The 12305-nt window shown below is 42.8% G+C and overlaps 1 protein-coding gene and 1 pseudogene across 2 annotated transcripts in view; both read left to right on the top strand.

The window, feature by feature from the left end:
• The window catches only part of RNF144B (ring finger protein 144B), an 81399-nt gene that overhangs the window by 51702 nt on the left and 17392 nt on the right, over nucleotides 1-12305 (top strand). For both annotated transcript variants that reach the window (XM_030314761.1, XM_030314762.1), the window contains exon 4: nucleotides 537-597. In XM_030314761.1, the coding sequence (XP_030170621.1) occupies nucleotides 537-597 (61 nt within the window). The remainder of the gene's footprint in view (nucleotides 1-536; nucleotides 598-12305) is intronic.
• Nucleotides 626-10850, top strand: LOC115514590 (annotated as a pseudogene).

The following is a 12305-nucleotide window of genomic DNA, read 5'->3' as shown; positions in this document are numbered from 1 at the left end:
GCATGGATGGCAATCAATGAAACCAAGGGCCCCATGAAGTGATTTTTGCCTGAAGGAATGATTTTTATATTGCTTCAAAGGTTCTATTCCCCAGGAAACTAATGAGGTTTTTATAATTCCTGAGGCACTACCTACCTGATCCTAGTTTTTAGGGGTTCTAAAGCTAGGACTATAATCTTTTAAACATTTCTTAAATGAACGTGGAGGGGAAAGGAGCATCTTTTGTATACGTACACAAATAATTGAGGTGGTCCAAAAGCTTGGTTGTCTGGTCTTAGTAGCTGTTGACGGAAGAACGGAAGCTGACTGGTGGGTCCGGTCATGGGTGCTTTGAGTAGCGACTCCCAGCCATGGCAGAGGACTGGGGCCGATGTCGGAATTGCTCTTTGTGTTACCATGTGAACTGTGGGGAGAAAAAGCAGTTGGAGATCCACTGGTATAAAGTCAGCCAGATGAGAAGGAGAGGTCCTAGAAGGCTGGAATTCTGGGCTCCACTGATGACAGAGGCCTCATCTCTTTAATATCTCTGGTTTCAGATTGCCTGCTTGGTACCTGTGGACCAGTTTCAGCTTTATCAACGGTTAAAATTTGAACGAGGTATGTATGCATGCTCCTGTCTATCCCGATGGTGGGTTGTGGCTTTACAATATGTCATCTGCGCACTAACCTGAAACCATCGTGTAAGGTTGGGGCGGCTGTGGGCTGTCAACAGAGCCACAAGGACACGCCAAAAGGGGAAAAACTGTAATTGCAACACAAAATTTCAGCTTTCTCAGCGAGAGGCAGAAAAAATGCGGACGAGCAGGAACTAGAAGGTTCCTTATTTTGGTTGCTTTATATTTTTAATTTGGCTCACGTGAAGAGAGGTTCTACAAAAGCTGGGATAGTTTCACAAAAGAACATGTTCCTTAAAATGGGTTTTACCACCCATTTTCCCCTCCTGAAGATCACTTCAAAACATGAATCAACCCAAACATTTTTACTGCTGCTTGTGATACTCACCATTCATTCCTTTGATACTAGTAATCATAGTGATGGCTGAGTGTGTCCTTCCCATGCGATCTACAATGCATCAGACTCATTTTCTTTCTCACTTTGGCCTTGGGGTAATTGATAGGGCTTTTTTCTTTGTACTGTCTTTTTACCTGTAGGATTCATTCATTCATTCATTCATTCATTCATTCATTCTCCTTTTGGCTTCTTGCAGATCTTTTTCAAGGAGCCCTTTCCCTGCTGTCACACCCTGTACGTTTTTTAAAAAAATTTTTATCGTTTATTTTTGAGAGATAGAGCACGAGCGGGGGAGGGGCAGAGAGAGAGGGAGACACAGAATCTGAAGCAGGTTTCAGGCCTTGAGCTGTCAGCCCAGAGCCCTACGTGGGGCTCAAGCTCACGAACCGCGAGATCATGACCTGAGCCGAAGTCAGTCACTCAACGGACTGAGCCACCCAGGTGCCCCGACACCCTGTACATTCTTGAACTAAATGGTCTGTTTTTCCATATCTGGGAAATAGGAGAAAATTGCTTTTGGGTCTCATTGAGTACCCAAAATAAACTCTCATACAGCATGAATATACAGTTTTCTATTGATAACTTTTAAATCTGTGTCAGTAAAGTCTAGAGGTGAGGGTAGGGGGAAAGAGGTACAGTTATGTCTCTGGTGCCAGTAAGTTTGATAAACACAATTACCTTTACCTCATTTAGTTTTTGCAGTCACCCTGACAGATGATTCTTACATGAGAAAAGAAGACCATGCAGAATATGAGGGGACAAGAGTAGACCAGCGGGGGAGTCATGGGATGGCTCTCACTACCTAGGACCAAGGTTTGGCCAGTTTCATAAGCTAATTTTTTTTTTTTTTTTTTTTAGCAAGCCAAAAGCAGATTCATCTCTCCTGGGCAGATCATTTAACTACATTTTTAAGGCTGAAATATTAAAATCGAAATTACTAAAACAATTCTTGGACTAGATTACTTGAATTACATTTTTGCCTCATAGGAAGATGCAGATAACGGGTGAGGAAATAGTTAGGATGTTGTTGAATGTGGAATCTGAACCAGCAAAGTCAGGTGAATTTTAGGTTTGATTCATGAAGACACAGCCCCGTGAATCAGTCCTGTGTGGATTCTCAGCCAGCTGGAGAAGTTAATGATGGGGTACTTTACATCTCAGATCTAGCCATGCTGGCTGATTAATACAGCCCGGGGTGCTTATTGGGTGTGATGGCCAGAGATGATAATGTCAAACACCTGGCCTGCCATTCTCCCACTTTATCCCAGTATCCTCTGTTATAAAGATAAATTACTGTGGGAACACAGACATTCCAACTATTCACCCCACACATGGATGTGGCTGTAGCCAGTGCAATGATTTAAGGGGTCTCTCCTGGAGAAAGTCAAAGAAGTTAGACTGCATTTTCAGTCTTCTTAACTGGTGAGCTCTGTCAGTCTCACTAGTCCTACTCAGTAACCGGGGCTCTGCCCATTGTTGGTATGCCCTTGGCCTGTACGCACCTCTGCTTTCTGCTGCCCTGGACCTCCTCCTCACCTGCCTGCGGCCCCATCTGTCAGGGGCAGGCCTCATTCCTCATTGTTTACATTTTACAGACTACTTACTAGCTGAAGTGTCGTTTTGTAATTCATGAGACAAATTCTAAGAGTACTAGGAATTAAAACTTTGTGTGAGTTGGTTCTCACTGATGAATATAAGCTTTTAGTGTATTTAAAACATAGTGGCTAAGAGCCTCGGCTGGGAATGCAGGCCCTACGGCTTACCAGCTGCGTGACCTTGGACAAGATACTTAATTTGTGTACCTGGATTTCCTTGGCTGCAACATGCGGATGATGTTGGTTCCCCTCCCATGTGGTTGGGATGAGGACTAAATGAATTAAAACATGTAAAGCACTTCCTTGAGTACTTCCTCTCCGTGTTCAAAATGTCAACAGCTGTTGATAATAAAAATACTAATAATTTCAGAGGGGCACCTTTTACATTGACGCATATGCAGTGTTCTTGTCTTATTCCCCAAATGGGATAATCTTCACATTCTCTAGGAAATATCCCCATATTGAAATGGAGAATAGAGGCGCCTGGGTGGCTCAGTCGGTTAAGCGTCCGACTTGGGCTCAGGTCATGATCTCGCGGTCCGTGAGTTCGAGCCCCGCGTCGGGCTCTGTGCTGACAGCTCAGAGCCTGAAGCCGGTTTCGGATTCTGTGTCTCCCTCTCTCTCTGACCCTCCCCTGTTCATGCTCTGTCTCTCTCTGTCTCAAAAATAAATAAACGTTAAAAAAAAATTAAAAAAAAATGAAATAGAGAATACGATTATCTTGTTAGTGGGATTGGAACATGTGAAGTTAATTGGCCACATCGTGTGTGTGTGTGTGTGTGTGTACATACATTCTTGAGTTCGGACAAATTGATGACACACATGTGCCATTGCAGTATCATACACAGCGTTTCACTGCCCTAAAATTCCTCTAGGCTCCACTTACTCATCTTTTCCCACTACCCACTGGCTGCCACTGATCTTTTTAATGTGCCCATAGTTTTGCCTTTTCTGGAATGTCCTACAGTTAGAATCATGCAATATGTAGCCTTCTCAGATTGGCATCTTTGAGCAATACGCTCTTCAGTGCTACATCCATGCTTGTGGTAGGAAAAGCCTTGCTGCGGGAGAGGTCCACATGGAAAATCATCGGCCAGGACTCTCGTTCTCCCCCAGAAAGCTTGGATAGATGTCCTCACACTTTACTTTGTGATTGGGACTTTTTGATGTTCTTGTAGTGTTCAGCCCTACTTCTGATTGGCTTATTTATTCATCAGGTGTGTTAATATATTCGGTCCAGTTACAGTCAAGTTGGGGAGGCCTTAGAGCCAGTTTGTAGGTAGTCTTGCATATCTTTGCTTTGATGCATTATAAATTGATCAAGCAGTTTTACTCATACACGGAATTTATTTTTTCTCACAAGTTCCAGGTGGATGTCCCATTACCCATCCCACGAATTGATAATGGATTTTATTATTCCTACTTTGTAGATGAAGAGAGTGAAAACTGGAGAGGTTGAGACTTGCCCAGCATCACACAGACTGTGTCTAAGCTTCCTCATCTATAGATTGTGTTGTGTTGATTGCATAATTTTTTACTAGGGTAATATGTATCTGCAAAACATAAAACTTACCATTTCATCCATTTTAGGTGTACAATTCAGTGGCGTTAGGAACACACACAGTGTTGTGTAACCATCACTACTGTCTATTTATCACCCCAAGCAGAAACTGTAGTCATTAAATAATAACTTTGCATTTCCCTTTTTTCCCCGGCCCTTGGTAGCTTGTAATCTGCTTGCTGTTCTGTAAACTTGCCTAGTGTAGATATTTCATTTAAGTGGAATCATACACTATATTCCTTTTGGGTCTGGCTTACTTACCTTAGTATAATGTTTTGAAGGTTCAAAACATGGTGCTGTGTATCAGCACTTTTTATGGCTGAATAATATGCCACTGTATGGGTATCACACATTTTGTTTATCCATTCATCTGTTATAGGACACTTGGATCGTTTTTACGTTTTGCCTGCTGTGACTAATGCTACAGGGAACACTGGGGACCAAGTATCTTTTTGAGTCCTAGCTTTCAGTTCTTATGGGTGTATACTTAGAAGTGGAATTGCTTGGTCATGTGCTGAATTCTGTATTTGGTGTTTGAGGAACTGCCCAAACTCTGTCATTTAAATATAAATTAATTGTATATTTTTACTATCATAAAGTATGGAACCACAATTACATTTGGAAGTATGTTAAATCTGGGAGTTTGATTCAACTCCCTTGTTTTATAAGAAAGGAAACCAAAGTCCAGAGACATTTTGATCTGAGGTGATTTGGGAAGGCAGTTTATAATTATTTATTTATTTATTTATTTATTTATTTATTTATTTATTTATTTATTTTAAAGTTTATTTATTTATTTTGAGAGACAGAATGAGTGGAGGAGGCGCAGAGAGAGAATCCCAAGCAGGTTCCGCACTGTTAGCACAGAGCCTGACGTGGAGCTCGAACTCATGAGCCATGAGATCGTGACTTGAGCCAAAGTTGGACAGATGCTTAACTGACTGAGCCACCCAGGTGCCCCTATAATTCTTTAGTATCAATTCATGCACTTTTTCTTTATCCATCCATGATACAGAGTTATTAGAGAAAGGCATTCCAAGTAGGAGTAAGTTTAAATCAATACAGTGTTATGGAAGGGAATTTACTTGATTGGGATGATCTTTATCTAAATTGTATATCTTCGGGGCGCCTGGGTGGCGCAGTCGGTTGAGCGTCCGACTTCAGCCAGGTCATGATCTTGCGGTCCGTGAGTTCGAGCCCCGCGTCGGGCTCTGGGCTGATGGCTCAGAGCCTGGAGCCTGTTTCCGATTCTGTGTCTCCCTCTCTCTCTGCCCCTCCCCCGTTCATGCTCTGTCTCTCTCTGTCCCAAAAATAAATAAACGTTGAAAAAAAAAATTTTTTTTTAAATTGTATATCTTGTTTTTACTCCATAGACTTCATATCTACCTCGGACTCAAGACTTACCAGCTAGGTCACTTTGGGGTCTATGCCACAAAAAATATTTTATGTGGAACTGTTTACAAGGGGGTCTTGGGATGCTTTAAATACTGATGTGAATGATCTAAAGAGCTAACTTGTGGAAAGTAAAACTCACTGACTGGGCTCTCAGAGGTGTAGAGACTGTCGTTGCTCTGGAAAAAGACTCAGATTAGTGGTGGCCTTGTATCTTAGTTATACACATTTCCATTAGTTTCGCCCCATGCTTATTGCCTACCAAGTTCTCGGTTTTTAGTCTGTCATCCGTGTTTTAATTGTCTTCTGCTTTATGTTACATATATGATTAACTTGCCTTTTATAGCTTTGTTTTCATCTGAGTCTTTGTGGGGGAAAAATATTTTGAATACGAACAAGCCTAAATCATCACTGTTTACATAAAGCAGAGAAACAGCATTTGGCATAGATGGGTTATTCGACGAATCCACTTTCCTTCCATCTGTGACTTTCTGTTGGCTACTACTGTGTTTGTGGCTTTCCCTTTCCATGTCAGTCTTCCGATATTAACAAAGAAAAGAGAATACTAAGTTTGGTATGTGTTAGTGATCACTATTGTACTTTCTACTGGTCCTCAAAGCACGTGCCTGATGATTAATGCTAGAATTTTGTCTCTCGAGTCTGCTTGTCTGGAGTCTATGTTTTCAGAATGTTTTTTTAAATTGGATTAAGATTTTCCATCTCTAGTCCTTAAGCACTCTTCCTATTTTTTGTGATCCCTTTTTACTTATTATAATTGCACGTTGCTTCAATTCCCTCGTGGTTGATGGGTCTGTTCTTGGCTATTTGTATTTTCAGAGTGGCTGGAAACTCTTAGAAATGGTGCCAGCGGCACACTGTTCTCTGTTGGAAAAAGTAAAATAGGAATTTATTTTCCTGTTATCTGTTAATCCTACTGCCTTCACTCACGTATTTAATATCTACGTTTCTGTGGACTGAGAATCTCTTGTGTGCCAGGGTCACTTCCCGATGCTGCTGTAAGCCGCGGTCCCGTCTTTCTCCAAAGCCCGTCTGTTCTCAGCATTTTTCACAAGCCTCCTTTCAACACTGCAACAAAAGTCTTAACCTTGAAGATGGGGCTCTTTGAGTTTCATCTCGCTCCTTTACTTGTCTTTGGTGAAATGCTCCCCGCCCCTCCTTTGTGTTTAATCATTTAAGGTTTTATGTCACCAGGGCTCTGTGTATAGTTATTTGGTTTCTCTTGGCATTTTTTAAAAATTATTTTTTAATTTTTTTTTTTTTTATTTTTGAGAGAGAGACAGAGCACAAATGGGGGAGGGGCAGAGAGAGAGGGAGATGCAGAATCCGAAGCAGGCTCCAGGCTCTGAGCTGTCAGCGCAGAGCCCGATGTGGGGCCCGAACCCACAAACCGCGAGATCGTGACCTGAGCCCAAGTCAGACGCCCAACCGACTGAGCCACCCAGGCGCCCTGGTGTTTTTTGTTTGTTTCATTTTTGTTAGGGCTGTGCGATACTTCCATGACCTTCCAAAACCTTCAGTTTTATTTTTCAACAGTTCCCGTCTCTTATTAGTCATCTTAGTTTTCATAGTTTCTGACCCTAAGCCCATTCTTATCATGCATGTGCGTGCGTGTGCACACCTGTTCTCCCTTTGAGCCTGCTTTTTGGTGTTTTGTGGTAAATGTATGACTAAGTCTAGGGTTTCCTTACAAAGCTACCCTGTGCCTCCAGATGGTAACATTTTCTCCCCAGCGTTCTGCTTCCTCTCCTTTACCATCAACTCTTTCTTGCGGGTCAGTTCTAAATCTCAAACAGCGCCCTCTAGGTGGTTCAGCTTTCCTCTGAAAAACTAAAGTGTCCGTAAGAAGAGACCCTTATCACCAGATAGGGTGATTTTTTGAAAGGGGCCCCAAGTGACAGGCACAGTCTTGCCTCTCCCTGTGTGCACTTCCACCTGCACCTGTAACAGCTGGAGTGTTGTGAAGAATGAGTCAGTGTTGTGTGTCTGTCACTGTGTGTGCTCAGTAAATTATTGCTGTCGTTATCGTTGTTGTGGTTTTTGTTGTTCATCACTATTGCCACCCCATCTTACCTTTGTCCCAGTGGTTTCTAAACCAAACGAAAAGAGCATCTTCTAGAATCCAGATCATACCTTGGACTGAGGGTATAGCACAATAATACGACTTTTGTCCTCTTTTCATCTTAACCTGTATCTTTTTCAGCATGTTTCCATCCGCATTGTCCTAGATTCTAAAGCATCGTATGGCACCATCATACAGTGTGCTGTTACTTGAATCATGAACCCACCTTCCCCAGCACCTCCAAGGAGATCATGACTTGCTGACCCAGAGCGTGCAAAGTGGCTGCTCTAAAGAGAAAACGTTCCCATGCTCATAGTGGAAATGGAAATCTATTTAACAACATGGTTATGCGTTTACATAGAGAATGGTATTCTAGGAGGAAAAAAGGCCGGATCCCAGCATATACTCATGAACTGCGGGTTATGCACGCTTCTAGCTTGTGTGGGTCATAATGTAAGAGCGTCAGACTGGATAACCTCAGAAGTTGTTTCCAGGTCTGAAATTCTGTTGGTTCTCCTCAGCAATCTTGACAGAGGGCTGCTAAAGGCCACGTCTCTTTGACTTTATTTACTACGGCAAATGTTAATTCTGATCAGTTTAATTGCATTTTAACTATCTACAGAAGACCTTTGTTCCTTGAGATATCAGAAAGCAAATTAACTTTGGCATAATTAAAAATGCAGAGGGTCATGAAAGTTAAACCAGTCTGATTTATTTCAGCTGATAAATTAGCTTGGATGTATGATGTTTCCAACTATAATATGAAATCATGGGATCTCTTTTCTGGCACAGCTTCACACTGGCAGAGGATGGCAGAAAACCCACTTATGTTAGTTAAGAGAATTTACAACAGAATAAAAGCCAAGCTCTACCTATGTAATACTGATGGCTTCCAGTGGATCTCGAGATCAGGGTTTGAAAACTGAAAACAGTCGCTGGGGTCAGACATGCTCCTTAGGGCTCAAGGCAGTTTTATTCTCTTAAAATGTTTCTGTTTCTCAAGAATTGTCAGAATACAGAAGTAGAGATAGCTTTACATAGCATTTCCTGCCTTGCCTAATTTCTATGAACAAGCAGTCTTAAGACCAAACAGTCATGCAACTTTACTTCAGTGATCAGTGTTAATTTTCTTAAGTAAATCCTGGCTACAGTTGGTGAATTTGTCTGTCTCTGATGTAAGTATGTTACGTTTAATGACTGCTAAATCACGTTCATGGTAAAGTGTTGGGAATACCCCTAGCCTGTGTACAGGCCCCTGGGCTCTCTTTTTATAGATTCCTGAACTTTTCCCCCATCTCAGAGCTACATGAAGCTTTTGTCACCGCGGATGCAGAAAAAATTAGCTGAATACGCATTAGTGCATTTTCCTCCAGCTTTGGAATGGCAATTTGAAGGGGGAAGAAACGAAATCTTACGTTTTTTTGGATGTGCGCATTTTGTTTATCTCCACGGTAACTGTATCTCCTAGGCCAAGAGCCAGGAGTTAGAATTGAATTCACTCTAATAGTAATCAAAAGTGTTTTTAAAAATTTCGCATTAACCCCGTACCGCTCCCCTCCCTTCAGGCTCCTCTCAGGTCAACGGGGTGGGAGTCAGGCGTGAAGGGGAGAAGCTCTTGTTCACGGACATGATTTGGCTTCCAACCGGTGTCCATCAGTCGGTTCCTCTTTGGCGTGGGGTTAGGATTGCTAATATGTGACACCCCTTTAGCGGTTTTTCCTCTAGGAAAAAAACCATTTGTGGTACACTCTATTACTGACGGATAGGAAGCAAAATTGTGCTCTTAATAGCATATTGGAATTGTAATCATTCTTTTTTAAAAATGTTTATTTATTCCGAGAGAGAGAGTGTGTGCACACACGCATGTGAGCAGGGAAAGTGCAGAGAAAGAGGGAAAGAGAATCCCAAGCAGGCTCTGCACTCTCAGTGCCGAGGGGGGCTCGATCCCACGGACTGCGCGACCATGACCTGGGCTGAAATCAGGAGTGGGACATTTAACCATCGGAGCCACTCAAGTGCCCCTGAAGTTCTAATTCTTAAAAAATAAAAATGCCTCTCTCAGCCTCTGTGGATGTTTACTTGTAGCTGCTCTTCTAGGAGCTGGGCCAAAGCACAGTCGTTAGGGGAGATGCCGTGCTGTGCTCAGACACCTCTTCAGTGTAATCTGGCCAGACTTGCGGGTGGGAATCCCTGTTCTGCTGGGGGATGCTCTTCTCCCTGAGAGTCCAAGAAACCCTGTGCAGTAGTCTCTCTGAGCGGTTATTCCTGTTCTCTGGAAATATCTGAATGCAGGGCTGAGTAAGACAGAACCTTGCTGTGTAGACCGTCAGTTATCCTTTATTACCACGGGGAATTGATCTACAGATAGCATCTCTTACACTTCTGTTACGTTTTTTCATTCATTTATTCAACAAATACGAAGTTTCAGAAAGCTTTCTAGATCACTGGTTGTCAGCTTGGGATGACTGCATCCAACTGCATCCTCACTAGGAAATCTTGACGGTTTCACCTTCAAAATATGCTCCAAATTACGAGTACTTCCACTTCTCACCTAGAATCCGGTGCATCATCTCGGATTAGATCGCTGCTCTCTGTCATCACCCTGTGCCGCCACCAGCTCTACTCCCTACGGTAGCCAGAGTAATCTGAGCGTGGTCATCGCGTCACGGCTCTCCCCTCATCACAGCGGCACTGCCCTCTCTTCCTCGGCACTGCCTGCGGGGGTGGCGGCCATCTCCTGTTCGGCATCGTGGCCGCCCTCAGACCTCTGGTTCACCAGAGGTGATTTCCCAAGATTGCGAAAAAGAGGACCAAGAAGTTCATCAGGCACCAGTCAGACCAATATATCAAAATTAAGCGCCACTGGCGGAAGCCCAGACGCACTGACAATATGGCGCGCAGAAGATTCAAGGGCCGGGTCTTGATGCCCGGCGTTGCTTACGGGAGCAGCAAGAAAACAAAGCACGTGCTGCCTGGTGGCTTCCAGAAGTTCCTCGTCCACAGTGTCAAGGAGCCTGAAGAGCTGCGGATGTGCAACAAATCTTACTGTGCAGAGATTGCTTACAATGTCTAAGAACCACAGAGCCATTATGGAAAGTACGGCCCAGCTGGCCATCAGACTCAGCGCTCCCAATGCCAGGCCGCGTAGTGGCGAACGTGAATAGACAGCTTATGTGCACATCGTATTTGTGTTATACTACCGAAAAAAAAACCAGCCCCTCCAGCAGCTTCTCAGCATGCTTAGGCCTTATCGGCATCCTCTAGAATCAGGTCCTTTATGACTATCCCCACATTATGTCCTGTGACCCTCCCCTCTGCTCACTTAGCTCCTTGTGAAATTGCCCTGCCCTATTACACGTGTAAGTCTCTTCTTCTGCATCATTTGGATATAAGTTGGAAATCTTTGAGATCAAAACCATGCGTAGATTAGCTGCTTGTTCATGGTTCTAACCTATTGACTTCAATGTGTTTTTAAAAAACATACAGCTATAAATAACTCTCAAAACCAGAAGTAATGTTTGCTCAGAGTCATCTGGTTCTCACACAAATGTAACAATCCCAGAGGCTTATCTCTAGCAATTCTAACCAAATTAATAGTTACCCAGTTGAGAGAGCAGAAAGTGTGCATTTGAGCTGAGAGGTCTCTGCCATAAAATAAAAATGAAGGCGGCAGAGAAAAAAACAAATCATTTAGGTATTCTCTATATATTCAGGCCCAGAAGTATGAATATACCTTTTCTTCTCATTCAAATGTCCTTTGTGAATTTCTACAGAAGGCTTGCGTGTACTGTTTGACTGCAAGCGATAAATCTCTTTAGTCCTGTCTCCATCACCAGTGTGAGAAACTGAGTCACTACTCCTTTGAATGTTAACTCTTTGTTAACTTATTCAGCTCCTTTCGTTAACACAGAAATATAAAGCTGAGGGGACTGTCAAATTTGGATAGATTTGTCTTTTTGCCTCAGAATAGTTATTTGCTCTTAATGCTTTACCAAGAAGACAATGGCATAACTTCTTTGACAAGTGTCCTTTAATTAACCAGAACAGTGTATGTATTTTTTTATTATTATTATTTGAGAGAGAGAAAGAGGAAGAATGAGTCAGGGTGGGGAGAGGAGCAGAGAGAGAGGGAGGGAGGGAGGGAATATATCTCAACCAGGCTCCACGTTCAGCATGGGCCCGACATAAGGCTTGATCCACGACTCTGGGGTCATTATTTGAGCCAAAATCAAAAGTCAGACACTCAACCGACTGAGCCACCCAGGTGCCCCACCAGAATAATATTTAAAAGGTGTAGAACAAGCTCAAGTACCTGTGTAAAAAATAGCTCTGCCCCAAAGCAAACGTTACATAAACACATGATACTGTATTGCTACTGTGGGTACCTCCTGTATTGATGGAATTTTCTCCAGGCTTTAATCATGTCAGATTCTACCTAGCAGCGCTTTCCATTTATGTAGATTCTTTAAAAGAATGGCTGATGGGAGAAGGAGGGCTCTGTTCAAGAGAAGGAATTGGTTTAAATTAGTAGATATCTGTTCTATGTTTTTTTTTTTCCCCCGTGACCCTTTGTATTTATAAAGGAAAAAATTTCCATCTGCTGGGTGGTCAGGAATGTACTGAGTGCATCCCATATGACTGGCATAGCGAGGGGTGCTTAGAGGTA

The sequence above is a fragment of the Lynx canadensis genome, chromosome B2, assembly GCF_007474595.2.
Source record: "Lynx canadensis isolate LIC74 chromosome B2, mLynCan4.pri.v2, whole genome shotgun sequence".
In the NCBI taxonomy this organism is placed as follows: domain Eukaryota; kingdom Metazoa; phylum Chordata; class Mammalia; order Carnivora; family Felidae; genus Lynx; species Lynx canadensis.
This window is presented reverse-complemented; position numbering and strand designations above follow the sequence as displayed.